Below are 20,503 nucleotides of genomic sequence, written 5' to 3'. Positions count from 1 at the left end.
ACTCGAATAGTTTCTAGTTTTGTCACTACAAAAAAAACCCCCAAACTATTATAAAATATTTGTGTACATATGGACCTTTTCCTTCTTTCTTTGATCTCGTTGGGAACCCTGGCCTAGTAGTGGTTATCAATCGTCAACGGGTGCACACAATTTAATAGCACTTGGGGCACAGTTCTTAATTGCTTTGTAGAATGGCTGGACCAACTTGATACAGCTTGATCAACAGTGCAATCCTGCAGTCCTTCCAACATTTGTCATTTGTCTTTTCCATCCTCTTCATTAGCTATGAGATTCTAGGCAAGTCACTTCACCTCAATTTGCCTCAATGCAGAGTACACCCTGAAAGCTGAATGAATCAAAAGCCAGAATGAAGGTCCCAGGGAGAAATATCAACAATCTTAGATGTGCGGACGGTACCACTCAGAGGGCAGAAAGTTAAGAGGAATTAAAAAGCCTCTAGATGGGGGTGAAAGAGAAGGGTGTAAAAGCTGGCTTGAAGCTTAACATAAAACAAAAACAAAAACAAAAAAAACCCAAGCCCCTAAAATCTTGACAACTGGCCCCTGGCAAAAAGAGGGAGAAGAAGAGGAGGTGATGTCAGGTTTTATATTCTTGGACTCACAGATCACTGCAGACGGCAACTGCAGCCATGAAATTAAAAGACATTTGCCCCTTGGAAGGAAAGCTATTGCAAATTTGGACGGCATGCTAAAAAGCAGAGGCATGACTTTGCGGACAAAGGTCTGTATAGTTAAAGCCATGGTTTTTCCATTAGTAATGTATAAGGAAAGTGAGCGCAGCAGAATTAACGCTTTGGAATTGTGGTGCTGGAGAAGACTTTTGAGACAGCAAGGAGATCAAATCGGTCAATACTTAGGGAAGCTTAAATACTTTGGCTACATAATGAGAAGAGGGAAAAGACCCTGATCTTGGGAGAGACAAGGTAAAAAGGAAAGAAAACGGCTACGAGCAGCGGTTAGGCCAGTTTGAAGAAAAAGCGTTTGTTTTCTCCACCATCCCCCTCCGCCGGACCCTTGGGCCTCGGCGGAGCAGAGGGAGCAGCGGTCGGGGGTGGGGCAAAGGAGGTGTTCCCGTCCTCCGATTGGCCGAAGGCGAACGGAAAGGGGCGGAGCGGGGGCGGCGCGCGCTCTCTGAGGCGCGGCCGTACGGAGCTCTAACGGCCGTTGGAGAGGGGAACGCGGCGTCTGTGGAGGGCGGTCTCCCTCAGGTACTGGAGCTTCTCTCTTCCGGACTCTAGGTGAGTGGTCTTCCTCAGAAGGGGTGTCTCTCCAGAACCGACTCCTTCTAGCCTCCTTCACTGTCCTTGGCGGGGCCACGGCTCCCTCGGAGCCCCTTTGACTAGGGAAAGGGAGAGCTGAAGACAGGGCGCATGCGCAAAGCCAGGAACACCACCAAATGTTTCTCCTTTCCCGTGGCACGGGCCCCCACCCAAATTCCGCTCTGCCAACCGCCTTAACAGAAAGTATTGTGGCTTATCATAGGCTGCCAGAACTTAAAGACCACCCGACTTCAGCCTTTTTCAGGTAGGGAAACTGAGGCCCAGAGAGGTACCGAGTCACAGTGAGTTAGTACTGGCCTTTCACCCCTCCTTGTTCCCGTTTGCCCCACCACCATGGTGCTCTTTCTCTCCCCGCCCCTTCTTTCTCCCTCCCCATCCCCCTTCAGTTCATTGTAATCCAGGTTCACCACCCACAGGGTGGGAGGGCCCGTGCTTGATGATGGGGATGCCAAGATGGAAAAGGACACGGTCCTTGCCCTCGGACTGCTGCATCTGCTTGAATTCTCATTGCCCTTCTTCCCCCTACCCTCTTCTCTTTCCTCATCTCTTCTGCCCCCCCCCCTTTCCCCTTTCCAATTGCCATACCTCGCTCATTTTCCTTTGCCCTTAGTTTAGGATCGCAACTGCATTTCCAACTTCCTTTCCATTCCTCACTCTCTAAAAAGGATTCGTTCACATTTCTGTTCTCCTGAGTCTTGGACGCTAATTCATTCTCTAAACATTTTTTCAGTACCAGTTATATGGAGGTTCCTTGCTAGATGCTAGGAATAGGAAGATAAACATTACACAGTCCCTTGCCATCAAGCAGCTCACTTTCTAGGAGAAGGGGAGATGTGACATGTACAGAGATAAACATAATACAAGGTAAGGGAGATGATGGGCAAAGCAGAGATGCAGACAGAATACTGCTCTAGGAAAAATTGAGGAGGAAGAGAATGCTTAAGTGAGGGACTGATCAGAAATTTCTCCCCTTATTAGCTTATATTGGTTTTGCGTAGCTCTAAACTTATTTTGGGGAAAGGTAATGTTTGGGGATAGATATGGGGGTGGTTTATGAATAGTCAAGATGATGAAAATGGTGTGATAGTGTGAAATTCCTCCCGCTACTGTGTCAGCTGCTTATGTCTCCCTCTAAATCCTCTTCTGTCTGCAGTGCCAATCTCCTAGCAGCTGCAGAGGGTGATGCTACACACAGATCACAACTCTTTAAAGGGGAGGGGTAGCAATTCAAGTCCAGGACTCGGTTTTGGTAGATAAGGAATTAGCAGGAGCCTCAGAACCACAGGTCCACTCCCCCTAAGACTTTCATTTTCTACTTACTAGCTGTGTGACCCTGGGCAAGTCACTTAACCCTCATTGCCCCTCAAAAAAACCCAAAACCAAAAACCTTTTATTTTCTAATGGATTTCTCACATCTGTTTGGAGCATGAGGGGAAGGATGCAGGGTAATAACTGTCCCTATTTCCTCTGATATGCTCCAGCTCATAGAACATTAGACTTGGAGGAAATCTTACAAGGGATCAAATTTATTTGAGACAAAGCTTCTTAAACTGTAGGTTGTGACCCCATGTAACTGAATGTGTGGGGGTCATGAAAAATCTGGCAACAGTAAAAGGTTACATGTATACCTGGGGTCATCTTTCAGGTGAAAAGGGGTCACGAGTGGAAGAAGTTAAGCCCTGGGTTAGAATGTTGACTGTTATGTTTCCTAGTTATGTGAGCACAAGCAAATTACAGCCTTTTTCAGTTTCCTCATCTGTAAAATGGGAATAGTAATTCTTGTACAATTATTTCAAGTCCAGTTAGCAATTGTTGATTAATCACCAGCAATGTCAGGGACTGTGCTAAGTGTTTGTGTTAGAAAAACCAGCCCCTGCTTTCAAGGAACTCTCAGCTGAACAGGGGAGAAAACATGTAAACAGCTATGTATAAATGAAATCTAGAGAGGATTAATTGATAGCAATCTTACAGGGAAGGCACTAGGAATAAGGAGGTTTGGGAAAGGCTTCTTGCAGAAGGTGGGATTTTAGCTGTGACTCGAAGGAAATCAGGGAAGCCTGGTGGATTTGAGGAGGGACAGAATTACGGGTATGGGGGACAATCAGTGAAAATGTATGGAGCTAAGGAGTACTTGTTTGAGGAATAGCTAGGAGGCCAGTGTCACTAGATCACAATATGTGAAGGGGGGAGTAAGGTGTAAGAACACTGGAAAGGGGGCAGCTAGGTGGCGCAGTGGATAGAGCACCGGCCCTGGAGTCAGGAGTACCTGAGTTCAAATCTGGCCTCAGACACTTAACACTTACTAGCTGTGTGACCCTGGGCAAGTCACTTAACCCCAATTGTCTCACCAAAAAATAAAAAGAACACTGGAAAGGTAGGAAGAGGCCAGGTGATGAAAGTCTTTAAAAGCCAATCAGGGACAGCTAGGTGGTGCAGTGGATAAAACACCAGCCCTAGATTTCAGGAAGACTTGAGTTCAAGTCTAGCTGTGTGACCCCGGGCAAGTCACTTAACCCTCATTGTCCCGCCAAAAAAAAGAAAAAAAAAGCCAATCAGGATTTTATAACTGATGCTGGAGGTTATGGGGTACTACTAGAGTTTATTGAATGGGAAGAAGAGCATGTACTTTAGAAAGATCGAAGTTAGAAAGTTACCTAGCAGTTAAGAAGTTGAGCTTTAGGATGGACTAGAGAAGGGAAAGACTACAGGCAGGAAGACCATCCAGCAGCTCTTGGAATAGTTTAGGCCTGAGATAATGAGGGCTTCTACCAGGGGGTGAGAGTGTCATAGGGGAGAAGGAGGGGTGTATTTGAGAGATTTATAAAGGTAGACTTGACAGCATTTGGCAAGGGGGGTTTTGAGAGATTGTGGAGTCAAGCATGACACTAGGTTTCAAGCCATCCAGACTGAGAGGATAGTAGTGCCCAAAATAGTATTAGGAAAGTTAGGAAGAGGGAAGAGTTTGGAGAAAAAAGATAAATTCGGTTTGGGGCATGTTGAACATATTTCACAGAGTTATTGTAGAGAAAGTGCTTTGTAAACTCCAAAGTACTTAGAAACATCAACTAGGAACTTAGAAACTAGGTTTCTCCAACTCTCTTAACCAACCTCATAAAGAAGGAAAGCTCCTTTTTTTTCTTTGACCATCTAAGAGGTTGAATTAAAGAAAATAACTTCAGTAAATAATTAAGAGGAAAAGCAACATGCAGCAAACTTAGTGCAGAGCTCAGATGTTATCATTTACAAAGCCATAGAATTGTTTCTCATTATCCTATCTCACCTGGTCTAAACCTATTTTCCCTGGGTTTGCCCAGGCTCTTCTGCTCTTAAATGAGTTAGAAAGCACTTCTTTTTTTTTTTTTTTTTGGTGAGGCAATTGGGGTTAAGTGACTTGCCTAGGGTCACACAGCTAGTAAGTGTTAAGTGTCTGAGGCCTGATTTGAACTCAGGTCCTCCTGACTCCAGGGCCAGTGCTCTATCCACTGCACCACCTACCTGCTCCTAGAAAGCACTTCTTAAGCATTTGCTGTGTGCTAAGCACTGCCAAGCATTGTGCTAAACACTACAGATACTAATACGATCAGGCCCTGGTTTCAAGGGGTTTGCTCCAGGAGAGGACATCACCATGAAGACATCCTTGCCCCCTAAGTCCTAAACAGAAGGCTTTCAACCTTATTCTGTTGAAACTGCTCTTTCCAAAGTTACCAATGATTCCTTAGTTGCCAAATCCAGAAGAGATGGAAGGATAAATGAGGGTGTTTTCAGGATAGGGGAGATATGGGCATGCTTGTAGGCAGTGGAAAGGAATGGATAGAAAATAAGTACTAGATTGGAGCATCTGTTGGAGATGGGATGGAATGGGATTGCTGAGCAGGTAGAAGGGTTAGCCTTGGTAAGGAGTAAGGCCATTTCATCATGTGAGACAGGTGATAGAGGAGGGTAGCAGAGACATCTGAGTGATAGGAGATGAGGAAGAGGGAGTTCACAGCAAATGGCTTGAATGTTTTCTGTAAAATAGAAGGTAAGGTTCTCAGTGCTGGGGGGAGGAGGAACCATGAGAGGTTGGAGGAAGGATGGAAGGGTTTGAAAGAGCTGCGATGGAGAGGGAGCTGAGAAGGGAGGTATGGTGGCACTGCCTAGCAGCAGGCAACTGGACTTGGTTAAGTAAAGGAGTCATATGGTCTGGTCTGTGCTTAAGGAAAATTACTTTGGCAGCAATAGAAAGTATTTGAGTTAGTGAGAGACAAGGGGGAAGGAGACCAACTAGGAGGCTGTTGGAATAATCTAGGTGAGAGGTCATGAAGGCCTAAACTAAGTTGGTGACTTTATAAATAGAGACAGGGGTTTGGAGGTACAGGATGTTGTGAAGGTAGAAATGGCAACATGTGACAGCAGATTGTACAATTTATGTTTGTTTAGTCGTTTCAATTGTGTCCGACTTTTTGTGGGCCCAATTGGAGTTTTCTTGGTGAAGACACTGAAGTGATTTGTCATTTCGTTCTCTAGCTCATTTTACACATGTGGAAACTGAGGTAAACAGGATTGAGTGACTTGCCCAGGGTCACACAGCTCATGGCTCAGGCCAGATTTGAACTCAGAGACCTGAGTCTTCCTGATTCCAGGGTAGGCATTCTATCTACTGCTTCTATCTATCTTATTTGATCCTCCCAACAACCCTTCAAGGTAGGTGTTATTCTTATTCCCATTTTACATTTGAGGAAATTGAGGCAAGCAAAGGTTAAGTCACTCATCCTGGACGACACAGTGAGCAAGAGTCTGAGGCTGGATTTGAACTCAGATCTTCCTAACTCTAGGCCCAGGAATCTGTGCCACTAGCTGCCTACCTGAACTTAAGTTATCTTTAGGACATCAAGTAAGAAACAGCCACTCAGAAGTGTAGGAGTGGGGCAGCTAGGTGGTACAGTAGATAGAGCACTGGCCCTGGAGTCAGGAGGACCTGAGTTCAAATCTGGCCTCAGACACTTGACACTTACTAGCTGTGTGACCCTGGACAAGTCACTTAACCCCAATTGCCTCACCAAAAAAAAAAAAAAAAGAAGTGTAGGACTTAGAAATTTGAGGGAAAAAAATCCAAAAACCAGAAGTGTAGGAGTTAGAAATTTGAGATATACTGGACTGAACTTCAGAGAGAAAGGGCTGGGTGTAGACCTGGGGGTCAGCTGCATAGAAATGATAGTTAAACTCATGGGAACTGTTATCAAGATAGTACACAGAGGGAGAAGAAGGCCCAGGACAGAACCTTGGGGAATACTCATAGTTAGGGAGAATGATGTGAATGATGAGCTAGCAAAGGAAGACTGAGAACAGTCCCCAAAAGTTTAAATGAAAGGTAATCTCAGAGCTAAGGGAGAAGGCATCGAGAAGGATCTTGGAACAGTTGCCTGTAGAAGGTAAGTTAAGAGCTAAATCCTAATGATTAGAGAGATGCAAATTAAAACAATTCTGAGGTACCACCTGACACCTATCAGATTGGCTAAAATTACAAAAAAAGGAAAATAATAAATGTTGGAGAAGCTGTGGAAAAAATGGAACACTAATGCATTGTTGGTGGAGCTGTGAACTGATCCAACCATTCTGGAGAGCAATTTGGAATTATGCCCAAAGGGCGATAAAGCTGTGCATACCCTTTGACCCAGCAATACCACTTTTGGGTCTTTTGCCCAAAGAAATCATGGAAAGGGGAAAGGGACCCACATGTACAAAAATATTTATAGCTGGTCTTTATGTGGTGGCAAGGAATTGGAAGTTGAGGGGGTGCCCATCAATTGGAGAATGGCTGGACAAGTTGTGGTATATGAATACAATGGAATACTATTGTGCTGTAAGAAACAATGAGCAGGAGGAGTTCAGAGAAACATGGAGGGTCTTGCGAGGGCTGATGATGAGTAAGATGAGCAGAACCAGAAGAACATTGTACACAGTATCATCAACATTGAGTGTTGATCTACTGTGATGGACTATATTCTTCTCACCAATGCAGTGGTACAGAAGAGTTCCAGGGAACTCATGATAGAAGAGGATCTCCAAATCCAGGGGAAAAAAGAAAAAGAACTGTGGAGTATAGATGCTGAAGGAGCCATACTATTTCTTTTGTTCTTGGTGCTGATGTTTTTCTATTTTGAGGTTTTTCGTCATTGCTCTGATTTTTCTCATATAACATGACTAATGCAGAAATATGTTTGATGTTATTATGTGTGTGTGTGTGTGTGTGTGTGTGTGTGTGTGTGTGTGTGTGTGTGTAACCTATATCAGATTACCTGATGTCTAGGGGAGGGGGGAGGGAGGGAGAAAAATCTGAAATTGTAAAGCTTGTATAAACAAAAGTTGAGAACTATCTTTACATGTAACGGGGAAAAAATTAAAATACTTTATTAGATTAAAAAAAAGAATAAAGGAAATAGAAATAAAGAACTTTTACTTTAGGTCAATCACAAGGTCCCTCTTAGACTTGGGTGAACCACTAAGGAGTCCTTATATGAAGGTATGGTTAGTTAATATTAATTACTGAAAGAGGAAGAAGGTTCAAGAACCAAACTTACTTAGCTTAGCACTGATCCAAATTACACTGTCCTAATCCCCCTGTTATCATCAGTAAAATGGGGGAAATCATACTTTTGTTATCTACCACATAATGTTACTATGAAGATCAAATGTAAATGTGCTTTATAAAGTGTTTTATAGAGGGGGAAAAAAAGAGCTAAATCCTGAAGGGAGTCAAAGAACCTAGAAAGGGGCAGGTGAGGAGGGAGAATGTTCCAGGCATGGGGACAGCCAGTGCAAAGTAGTGTTTTCTGTAGGGTACTTGGTGTGGAATAAAACAGAACGTAAAGAACACTGGAAAGGTAGGGAGGAGCCAGGCTATGAAGGGCTTTAAATGCTAAATGGATGATTTTATATTTGATCCTGGCGTTAATAGGGAGCCACTAGACTTGATGGTTTTAAGGGATGACTTTTACAGTACAGCATTAGTCCAAGTAAGAGGTGATGAGGACCTGTACTAAAGATAGCAATAAAGCAAAAGATACTGGAATTTGTAAGAAAGGAATTGAAGATAGCTGGCTTAGCCCTCTGGTCCAAGAATGTTCTTTTCTAGATCCTGATTTATACAAACTTTTTCCATCAATGTAGTCAACTGGGATTTCCGTAGGTGGTGGTAGATCTATGGAGAGGCTGTTGAAGATCTTGGATGTATTGATTAGGAGAAAGCTGCAGAGGGCAGTAAAGTACATTGTTAGCAAAGTGGCAAGCCTCTTGTTTTCTCTAAAGGTTAATTTCCCCTCAGAGGACTATGTCTTGGAGACCAAGTTGTTCCTGAATTCCTCTATTTGCTCCTCAGGGTTCCCATTTGTGGCCCTTTAGCTTCCACGAAAGGATCCCGTCTTAGTTGTTGTCCTTCCTCACCATGTTGGAGTCAGGGTAGAGTGACTACCATGTGTAATGTATTCTGCTCAGTGGTGCGGTGATACAAACCTAAATAAGGCATAGCTTCTGCTCTCAAGAATCTTACAGTCTTGTCAGGAAAATAACATATACATAAATATCCAATACATGGAAAGTATGATCCTTCACTAAAGTCCTGTCTTGATGCCTGATTATGGTATTGAGGCAACTCTGGTTTCTCAGAAGCTACAGAAAGGGCACCCAAGCTCAGGTGAGTCCTATAAAGCTAGAATGAACCTTAATGATAAGCTGAGTATCTGTCATCTAAAAATCAGCCTTACTAAGGTGAGGCTTCATGCCAGAAGGTTGGCCAGAAGGTGGATTGTTGAGAGGACCATAGAACTTCATGAAGATTATCTACTAAGATATGGTTGGGTAACAATTTCCATCTTTAAAGGAAATATGTCATTGTCAATCACAAATCTTTGGAAGCTGTTAAGGGCTAAAATTCTAGCTAAACTGTCTAAAATATCTAATGAGTGGTCGCCAATAAATTATAAGCTTTAGCAAGAGTTAGACTTTTAAGCATTTATTAAGGAGAATAAGAATTTGGTAAAGAGAGAGAAAAAGGCCTAGATTTCTATCTATTAAAGGGAGAGCACATTTCTAGCTCCCTTCTCCACCAGAGTCCAGAGGAAAAGAGAGCGAGACTGAGCGCCAGTCTCTTCCTTCCTCCTCCCACTAGCCCGCGTCACTTCCTGACTCCTGGTCTTGCCCTCAAAGACCTTCCCTTCATGGGCAGAACTCCTCTACAGTAAGTATCCAGCAGGTGGCGTTATTCCAATCGTTACAAAGCCAAATATCATGTAATACTTTTAGAGTAGATGAGATCTATATTAGAATTATGTACTGAAATGAGAGTGAAAGATGTTAATAGATCATGGTAATAAGACCCCTACATGTTCCTTATCCTTTTTTTTTTTTTAAGTGAGGCAATTGGGGTTAAGTGACTTGCCCAGGGTCACACAGCTAGTAAGTGTTAAGTGTCTGAGGCTGGATTTGAACTCAGGTACTCCTGACTCCAGGGCTGGTGCTCTATCCACTGTGCCACCTAGCTGCCCCCATGTTCCTTATACTTAATATAGTCATTCAAAAAAATTTTTAAGCATATCATATACTAGACTTTTGGTGAAGATGGCTACCTGAACAAGGGCAGACCGCCCAGCTTCACCAAAACTGCACCAGATTGAAATCTATGAAAAACTACAGTGAAGTCTTCCACCCTTAAACTGCACAAAAATCAATTAGAAGCCAGTGAACAATAGAAAAAAAAAAAGGTCCAACAAAGCTGGTGCCATCAAAGCCAGCTCCAGCACAGACAAACAGTCCTGTAGTCTCCCAGCATGTCTAGAGACAGGCCAAAAATGTGTAACCTGTGTCCAGAAGAAACAAAAGTAGATTCTGCCAGTCATCGGAATGCCTTGGGAGTGGGACCTTAAAATTGCCAGGAGCATCACCAACCAGTGCTCAATATTGGGACAATCCAAATGCTCAGGGACTTTGTGATTCCCTAGCATTCTTAAAAAAATTATGGCTCTAAAGATTTCCCAAAAGAAGGTGAGTAATTCTGTAATGACTACAAATAGACTAAAAGAAAAAAAATGGATTTTTCCACAAGGACTACATGAATATCTAGAAGAAATGAAGTAAGAGACAAAAACATATAATAAAAACTCAGGAGGGAAAAAAATTAAAAGAATAAATAGCTTGAAAGAGAAAGTGGTAAGCCTTACTTGATAACAGACTCCTTGCAAACTAAATAGATCAAACAGAAGTCACACCCTCTGAGACAGCCCAAAATATCAGAATAATTTGAAAAGATTGAAAAAATACAAGAAAATATTACATATTAAAAATTACCTAGAAATTAGGTCAAGAAGACATCATTTGAGTCATTGAAAACCTGAAAACCATGACCAAAAAAAAAAAAAGCCTGAACATTACATTTTAAGAAATCATAAATGGGGGCAGCTAGGTGGCACAGTGGATAAAGCACCGGCCCTGGATTCAGGAAGACCTGAGTTCAAATTTGGCCTCAGACACTTGACACTTACTAGCTGTGTGTGTGACCCTGGGCAAGTCACTTAACCCCTGTTGCCCCGCCAAAAAAAACACACCCCAAAAGAGTCCTTTTTAAAAAAAAAAAGAAATCATAAATGAAAATTGTCAAGATCCATTCAAACCAGAGGGCAGAGAAATGATGAAAAAAATAATCCATTGATTATCTCTTGAAAGAACATTCCCCACGCCCCCAAGGAAAAGTCTTAGGAATATCATAACCAGAAGACTATATTACAGAGAACTCACAAAGCAGGCACTCACATGGTGGTCAGAAGAAGCAATACAAAAACACTCTCAAGGTCTCTCTGAAGAACTTTGGAATTGATTATGTGATATGGGAGACTGGCAAAGGACCGCCCAACATGGCAGACCCTCATCAAGAAGGCACTGTGCTCTGTGAGCAAAGCAGAATCGAAGTAGCTCAAAAGAAACGCAAGATGCACAAATTTAGAGAATCCACCCCAAATGTTCACAAGGACTATTTGTGCCCAACCTGTGGTAGAGCCTTCCAAGCTCGTATTGATCTGATCAGCCAGTCGGACACACTATACCTTAACACCAGCATAGTGGTGTCATTTTGGTCCTCTTTGAGAATGAAGAACAACAAACAATGTTTCTGCTACACTAAACTTCTTTTTCATCTGTCACTATGGTCATCATCCCTAACTAAGAAGACTAGAGATTGATTTAAATAAATACTTTATGCCATCTATTCTATAATTGGAAGTGGTCTATGGAATCAAAGAGCAGTGGATAGAATACTGGGCTCAGAATCAGACTCATCTTCATGAGTTCAAATCTGGCCTCAGACATTTACCAACTGCATGACTCTGTTCAAGTCACTTAACCCTGTTTGCCAAGAATGTTCTTTTCTAGATCCTGATTTATACAAACTTTTTCCATCAATGTAGCCTCAATTTCCTTATCTGTAAAATGAGCCGTAGAAGGGAATTGCAAACTGCTCCAGTATTTCTGCCAAGAAAACCCCAAACAGGGTTATGAAGAGTGAGACTTGACTGAAACAACTCAATAACAATAACAGAAAAGGAATGAAAAGGTCACAATTGGGAATAATAGTAATTGTTTATATGTCTATATAGCACATAATACTGTGATGACAAGCGTGTTTGACTCAGTCAGAAGACTTGGTTTTGTGTCCTGGCTTCAAACCTTCTTAGCTGCTATATAGCTTGTTGATTAACTCCATGGGCTAAGGTCTCTGTTCGTCCTACATATCATGGGGTCTTATGGAGAAACCTAAGCTGATGTGTGATCTGTGATAATTAGGGCTTTACAATTATTAACTCATTCTACCACTGCTCTATTGTTTTCCTCTTTTCCCAAAAGAAGCAGTGGAGGGAACTGCTGTGCTTAAGTGAAATTGTCTTGGAGTTATAACCCTTAGTTTTAATGTTCTTGTGGGTAGGGGGTAAGCTTTGTAATCAATCTTAGTTCAACGTGGATTAGATTATAATGATTTAAAAGATACTAAGTGAAATTATTGGTTGTTGATTAATTCCCCAGTTGATTGGAATCCCCCAGGATGGCTGTGCAAGAGAAATACCCGGGGGGAAGGATTTCCCAAGCCAGTCCAAAAGGTAAATTCTCCAAATTTTTCTCTGCCAAATCCCAGCCCTGCCTATGTTCTTTCATTTCTTTTGAGGGAAGAAGGAAAAAGACATAATTCACTGAAGTGTAAAAACTTTTTAAAAATCACATGGTAATGTTTGAGGTGAATTGTTATCTATGAAAAACTAAGTCTGAGTGGACACTGACATGTATATATGGAGGATGGAACAAACAGTTGTGCATTCTTAACATGATGTTACCTGAAATAGCATACAGGTACTTAAGAAAGGAGGGGAGAGCATAGAGAATTATACAAGGTAGAAAATAGCAATATTAATTGCTGTATCCTATGTTGTTTTTGTAGTCTTATGGGCAGCCTGTTGTCTCCTGTCCCGCAAGGATCCAAATTCCAGTTGGATGCCAATGTATTCTGGTGGCGTCATTGGAGATCTGGGAATTTCGCTCTTAAAGCACCACCACCCCCCCCTTTTGTGAATTTTGCAGAGTTGCTTTATGAAAGCTCATATGCCACATTCCAAAAGGGAAACAGCAGTTGTTTTTTAAAAGTGCCTTCTTTGACAACATTGCTGTATAATTCAACAAATATTAAGTATCTGATCTCTGTAGAGTTGTGTTGTTTTTTTTTTAAAACACTTTCCCTTACTGCATGGGGCTCATTGTAAAATAGAGTGATTTGTCAAGAACACAAAATAATGCAAAAGTGTATGAGAGGTCCAAGCAAAGAACTAAGTGACAGTTATTAACGAATGAGCAGAGAATGAGCTTGAGACAACCCCTAGAAGTTAGCACATATTAGTTTCAGTAACAAGATATACAATGTTGTATTTAGATCTTTTTCTTTGCGTTTTCTTTTTTCACTTTGTTCAAGAGCTACTGGAATATTATCATTCATTTCTTTTTAAAAAAAACTTCAAATACTGGATCACCTCATTTTTCTGTGGCTTGCATTGTTACTATTGATTTGAGGGCCCTTATGGTCTTGAATGGCATAAGATATAAAGAAAAATCCCAGCTTTTAAGGTGTTTATTTTCACATATTAATATATGTGTATGTGTGTATGTATGCATGCATGTATGTATATAAACAAAAAGACATTTTTAAAAGACATGACCAAAACAAAACTCTTATCTTTCTCCTAAACCCAACCCTTTCCCTAACTTCTCTGTTTTTTCCAGTACCACCATCTTTTCAGGCCCCCAACTTCATAACTTCAGTATCATCTGTCTCTATTATCTCCCACCAACAGGGCCTTAATTATCTTTTTCCCTGAACTGTTGAAGCAGCCTCCCAATTGGTCTCCCTGCCTCAAGTCTGTCCTATCCAACGGCTCTTTATAGAGCTACCAAATTAATATTCCTAAAACTGGCCACATTGCTCTTCAGAAAGAGCCATTCGCTCCTTATTGCTTCTGAGTCAAATACAAACTGGCATTAAAAACCTTTCAAAAAAAAAATTCAGCCTGTCTTTCCAGGCTTCTTTACATGCTACCCTTTCCCCTACATTCTGTGCTTCAGGCAGACTGGCTGACTTCTATTTCACCCCCCTATCCCAGATTATTTCATTTCCAGGCACCAAGCACTTGGACAGGTTGTCCTCTCCTGACTGTAGTTAAAGCCCTTATACTATGTACAGAGCATGGCAGGAGGAGGAATTTAAATGATCCATAAGACAGGGTGCAGGCAATGTGGAAAAATTTGTAACGTGCTTCACACATATTCTCACTTGTGAGTTTTTACCTTGTGAGAAAAGGACTGTTTTTATCTCCATTTTATAGATGAAGAAACTGAGATTAAGAGGTTAAATGATATGCCCAGGGTCACACAGCTAATATCTGAGACAGGATTTGAACCCGATCTTCTTCATCCAAGTTCTGAATTTTGGAATCAAGAGACTTGGATTTGAATTGTACCCTATTAGCTATGTGCTTGTAAACAAGTTGTTTCATTTCCCTGAACTTCAGGGTTCCATATCTGTATAATGAAACGAACACTGCTTGTTCTACCTCCCTCACGGATTTTTATGAGAAAGTGCTTTGTAAACCTTTGAGCATTTAAGATAAGGGAGTTATTTCTAATAACATACCTCTCCCCCAAGGAGCTTATAGTCCCGTAGGGAGAATGTGGTACGCAAGAAAACTGTAATATAAAAAGAGAACATAAGCATAAACCAATTATTATATAAGATCTTGAGGAGAAAGATAATTTCCTACACCGCAGATTAAAACCCTGAAATCTTTCTTTACTTTCTTTATTAGGGCTCAGTTTGAGGCCTAGTGGGGGTGAAGAGAGAAGTAGAGGAGATCTCTAAATTCTCCCCAAGCCATCAGCCATTGGACTAGAAGAAAATGCTCACGTGTCAGTCAGAAGTCTTGTTCAAACCTCCTGCTGGATGCTGTTGACCATTTGACCAATTCACTGAGTCACAGTTTACTCGTCTGTAAATGAGGGAGTTGGCCTCTGAAAATCCTTCCAGCTCTAGATATGTGAATTGGGGATTGCTTCTGCTTATAATTTAGAGGGCAGCCTATGATACAAATGGTTAGGATCTTAGTGTTTTGTGCTGTTAGCCAAAATTTTCATAATGCACTCTTTTTTTGGGGGGGGGTGGTGAGGCATTTGGGGTTAAGTGACTTGCCCAGGGTCACACAGCTAGTAATTGTTAAGTGTCTGAGGCCAGATTTGAACTCAGGTCCTCCTGAATCCAGGGCTGGTGCTCTATCTACTGCGCCACCTAGCTGCCCCTAACACACTCTTTTACAAATTCAAACCTGTGATTTGGTTGGTATAAGGTAGGCCCAGTGTAGAAATTCCCTCTCCCAATTCAGATTAGCAACTCATCTGTAATTAATAGTCATAGACTTGCCTGAAACTGTATCTAGGAGCCAGTCTGGATCAGAGGCATGTCTTGAACCCAAGCCTCACTGATTCCAAGACCAGCCTTCTACCCACTCTGCCATGTTACCTTTCATCAGAATGATTATATAATCCAAATGGCATTCTAATTAGGCCAGAATAAAGCTGATGATGGGGAAGGCAATGTGATAGAAAAGAAAGAGGGTGTCTGGGACTCTGCATTAGGAAGTCTAGGCTCTAGCCTTGTCACCAGCACTGACTTTCTCCATGGTGGTGGGGGAGGTCGATTTAAAAACCCTTGAACCTACTTTCTTAACTCTGAAATGAAGGTTTCAAACTAAACGATCCTTAAAGTCCCTTTCACTTATATGGTTTAAATTTTTTCTTTGTAATCCTTAGCACCTGGGACATTTATTGGGATTTAGTAGACTCTTCTTGTATTTACCTTTGTATGTGCTGTATTCCTGCAGTAGGAGTAAAATCCTTGAAAGGGTAGAAACCTTTGTTTTAATTTAATTCAATATGGTTTTAATAGCCCTCTGGATAAAATATAAACTCTTCAGATCTGCTTTCTAGATCCTCTAGAACTCAGCTCCATTGGTTTCTCCCATGTTTTCTCCTACTTTTCTGAGTTAGAACCCTCTGTTATAACCCCATTCGTTTCTTCACTATCCCATGAGCATCCCAGGTTAATCCCACCTATGTCTGTGCTTATGCTGATCTCTGTCATGAAGAAGTTTCCTGCACCTCAGTCTAGCAAATCCTCTTTCTCCTTCAGGTCCAGCTAAAGCTCTATAAAACTACTCTGAATAATAATAATAATCAAATTTTATAAAGTACAGTAAGTTTATAAAGCCCATTCTTTACAGCACCTTTGGGATGAGTTTGTAAAATCATGATTATTCCCATTTTACAGATCGAAGAAACAGAGGTTAAATAAATGTTCAAGATCACACAGCTAATGTAGTGTTGCAGCAAGGATTTAAACATTGGTCTCCTCATTCCAAAATCCAGTCTCTCTTCACTCCACCATGCCACCTTACCTCCTAGTTGTATTGACCTTTTCCTTCTCCAGATCCCCACTGCCTGTTTGCGTAATAATGGTTTTTGCTTTTAATCATATTGTTCAGATGTCAGTTTGGCAGGTTTCATGTTTTTACATATATATGTAAATATATATATGTAGTGTGTGTGTGTGTGGTGTGGTGTGTGTGTGTGTGTGTGTGTGTAACATTTCTTGTCTCTTTACCAGACTGTAAGCTCCTACTGGGGTCATCTATTTCTTTAATATTCTTCATAGTCCCAGTCATGATCCTGGGCACAGAACAAATACAAGATAAATTTTTTTTTAATAAAGTATTTTTTTTCCCGTTACATGTAAGATAGTTCTCAACTTTTTTTATATAGAACTTTCCAAATTTCGGATTTTTCTCCCCTCTCTCCCCCCTCCCTAGACAGCAGGTATCTGATGTAGGTTTTTTATACATACACACACACACACACACACACACCACACACACACACACAATAACATTAAACGTATTTCTGCTTAGTCATGTATAAGAGAAAAAATCAGAGCAATGACGAAAAACCTCAAATAGAAAACAACATGGGGCAGCTAGATGGCACAGTAGATAGAGCACCGGCCCTGGATTCAGGAGTACCTGAGTTCAAATCCGGCCTCAGACACTTAACACTTACTAACTGTGTGAGCCCTGGGCAAGTTGCTTAAACCCCAATTGCCTAACTAAAAAAAAAAAATAGTAAACAACAGCACCAAAAACAAAAGAAAAGTATGGTTCATTCAACACAAGATAATATTTGATCTGTTTTGAAGTTAGGTAGTTACACATAGCTGGGACAGCTATTGAAAGGGTGGGCTGTTGGCTTGTGATTTGATTTCCATGTGAATTTAAGAGTAATCTTTGCTAAATATTTTCAGTGAGTGATATATGGGGAGCACACTAAAGGTGGGTAGTGGCACTTGTTTCAGATTCCAATTTGATTCAGAAGGGCAGTTCCCTGGGGACCGAATGGCAGACCCCAGTCATCTCAGAGCCATACAGAAGCCGCTTCAGCCGCTGCTCAGGCGTGGCTGACAGTGCAGACTCAGCCATCGGCACATCATGTTCTGACATCGTTGAGGGGTAAGTTTGGATTGCTAATGAGATTTACTGACATTGTGCTGCCCTTTTAGATTGTGATCCCGTAGTTTAGAATGTTCATAAAGCCAGTCTAATCATTGACCAGGTTGGATTGTTTCTTCAAAATGTCTCTTTCCATTCCATTGCCACCACCTTACTCCAAGTTCACCAGATACCTAGACTATTGCAATAACCTCCTCATTGAGTCTCCCTTTCTCTCTCAGTGATAGCAGTTAATATCTTTTAAAAACACTGGGTTTTCATTTTTGTTGTAATAATAGATTAGTATTTTAGGGATCTGTACTTCCTTGGTGTGGGGGAACCCCTACTAATGAAGATCCAACCTTGTCCATCTTAGAGAGTATTTCATGATTGCTGTTACACCCCCCCCACCGCCCCCCCCCCAATTCAGTACCCAGTTGCCAGTCTTCTCTAAACTGGTTCTTGTAGTCCAGACTTGCAGACTGTCACTGCGCTTATAGTCAGAGCCTCTCCAGCTTAGTAGGAGCTGCCAGAGCTTATGTGTCCTTGAAGAGCTCAAGGTCACCTACCCAAGTCAGAGCAGAGGAGGACGTTAGTAGGAGAACAGTAATCGTAGCTGACGTTTACATAGCACTTCAGAGTTCCTTGCTCACTAACATCTAGTGGCTTCCTGCTGCTGAGAGGACAAAGCCCAAACTCCTTGGTTAAACATGCAGGGCTTGCCACTATCTACAACAAACCCTCTTCTCCAGCCAGGCTAGCAGCCTTGCTTTCTGCTCATTCCCACCATTGTGCCTTTTCTCCAGTTTGTTTCTCTTTTTCCTTTTCCATGAAATGTTCGTTAGCCCTCCCTCACACTGTGTCCATCCTTCATGGTCTACCTAAAGTCCAATGTCATCCATAAGGCTTTTTCCATAATGTTGCCTATCCACAGCAGTTTTCCTTCTTTTGCTCTGCACTCCTATAAACCTACTCTCTCTGTTGCTCACTTGAATACTTAGTAGTCCTGTATTGCTTTGGGATGGGCATATGAAACCCTAGTTGTAGGGTGTGAGAAACTGTCCTCATCAATAGAACAAGAGTAATTCTAGGTAGGGTAGATTTCCTCCCAGATGCTCTTTCTGTATAGCTCACTGAGTGAAACAAGATATAGCTTTCTGGGTTACCAGATTTTGGGGGTGGGTGGGTGGGAGCAGTGGGATGGCTTTCATGTGGGGCAGTATAACTGGAATAATCCTGGGAAAACTAGAAATTCTTTAGAGATTAATTCAGTCAACTTATAAACATTTATTAAGCGTCTACTATGTGCCAGGCACTGTGCTAAGACAATCCTAGCCCTTAGGGAGCTAAATATCTGATGGGAGAGACAACAAACAAATATACAAACAAGCCACATACAAGATAAACAGGAAATAATTATTAAGAGACGAAAGGCACTAGAATTAAGAGGAGTTGGGAAAGGCTTCCTGTAAAAAAAATGGGATTTTAGTTGAGATGTAAAGGAAGCCAATACACAGAGTTGAGGAGGGAGAACATTCCAGACATGGGAGAAGCCACAGAAAATGCCTATAACCAAGAGTTAGGGTGTCTTGTTTGGTGGACAGTGTCCCTGGGTGGAAGAGCACATGTCAAGGAATAAGATGTAAGAAGATTGGAAAGATAGGAGGTTATGAAGGGCTTTGAATCTCAAAGGATTTTGTATTTGATTCTGAAGCAATAAGGAGCCACTGGAGTTTATTGATGGGCAGGCTCTCGAGCATGCATGAACACACACACACACACACACACACACACACACACACACACACACACACGATTGAACCTTCACTTTAGGGGAAAAAAAATCACCTTATTTGGGAGAGAATTGGGGCAAATGGACTTAACCAGGAGACTATAGAAACTAGTCCAGGCTTGTGTCATGGCTTTGGCAGAGGACAGAAGGAGGAGTATCCAAGAGGTGCTTCAAAGATGACATGGAGGGTGAGATAATGAAGAGTTGAGACTGCTGGATGCTTTTGACAGTAAGAGGGAAGTGGGGAGAGGTTAGGGGAAAGTTCATGAGTTCTGGTTTGAACAAACTGAGTTGGAGATGTCTGGGAGATATCCAGTTTGAGAAGCCTGAAAGCCATTTGGAAATCAGAGAAGGGAGGTCAGCAGAGGGCTTAGTGTAGCATAGGTAGATTGGAATCATTATCAAGGAGAAAGTAATTAAATCCATGGGAACTGGTGAGATCACAAAGTGATGAAGCAGTGTAGAGGGAAAAGAGAAGAGGCCCAGGAAGAGGCCCTGGGTGGGACACCTATGTTTAGAGGGCATGATCTGGATGGAGATCCAGCAGAGGAGACTGGGAAGGAATGGTGGTCAGATAGGTAGGAAGAAAACTAGGAGAGTCTGTGTCCTGGTAAGAGAGTGTCAAGGTAGAGAGGGGCATCAGCCATATCAAAGACTTCAGAGAAGTCGAGGAGAATGAAGGTTGAGAAAAGACCATTGGATTTGGCAACTAAGGGATCATTGGTAACTTTGGAAAAGAGCAGTTTCAAACAGAATAAGGCTGAAAGCCAAATTGTAAGGGGCTAAGTAAAGAGTGAGAGGAGAGAAGGTGGAGGCACCTTATTGTCAACATACTTTTCGAGTTTAGCTACAAAGTTTAGCTACAAAGGATAAAGATATAGGATGATAGTTAGCAGAGATGGAAGGATAAGTGAGGGTGTTTTCAGGATAGGGGAGATATGGGCATGCTTGTAGGCAGTGGAAAGGAATGGATAGAAAATAAGTACTAGATTGGAGCATCTGTTGGAGATGGGATGGAATGGGATTGCTGAGCAGGTAGAAGGGTTAGCCTTGGTAAGGAGTAAGGCCATTTCATCATGTGAGACGGGAGAAGGAGGAGAGTAGCAGAGACATCTGAGTGATAGGAGATGAGGAAGAGGGGAGTTCACAGCAAATGGCTTGAATGTTTTCTGTAAAATAGGAGGCAAGGTTCTCAGTGCTGGGGGGAGGAGGAACCATGAGAGGTTGGAGGAAGGATGGAAGGGTTTGGAAGAGCTGCTGTGGAGAGGGAGCTGAGAAGGGAGGTATGGTGGGACTGCCTAGCAGCAGTGAGGGCCCAGG

At 42.0% G+C, this 20,503-nt stretch overlaps 1 protein-coding gene across 5 annotated transcripts in view; it reads left to right on the top strand.

Moving 5' to 3' along the window:
- The first annotated feature begins 1,141 nt into the window (after positions 1–1,141).
- The window catches only part of CEP85 (centrosomal protein 85), a 40,317-nt gene continuing 20,955 nt past the window's right edge, over positions 1,142–20,503 (top strand). For 4 of the 5 annotated variants that reach the window (XM_043997879.1, XM_043997878.1, XM_043997876.1 and 1 more), the window contains exons 1-3: positions 1,142–1,258; positions 12,347–12,420; positions 17,259–17,411. In XM_043997879.1, coding sequence (XP_043853814.1) covers positions 12,366–12,420; positions 17,259–17,411 — 208 coding nt within the window. In that variant the 5' untranslated portion in view covers positions 1,142–1,258; positions 12,347–12,365. The remainder of the gene's footprint in view (positions 1,259–12,346; positions 12,421–17,258; positions 17,412–20,503) is intronic. The other variant, XM_043997880.1, reaches the window with a different exon arrangement.

This window comes from Dromiciops gliroides, chromosome 3 (assembly GCF_019393635.1).
Source record: "Dromiciops gliroides isolate mDroGli1 chromosome 3, mDroGli1.pri, whole genome shotgun sequence".
Taxonomy (NCBI): Eukaryota; Metazoa; Chordata; class Mammalia; order Microbiotheria; family Microbiotheriidae; genus Dromiciops; species Dromiciops gliroides.
This window is presented reverse-complemented; position numbering and strand designations above follow the sequence as displayed.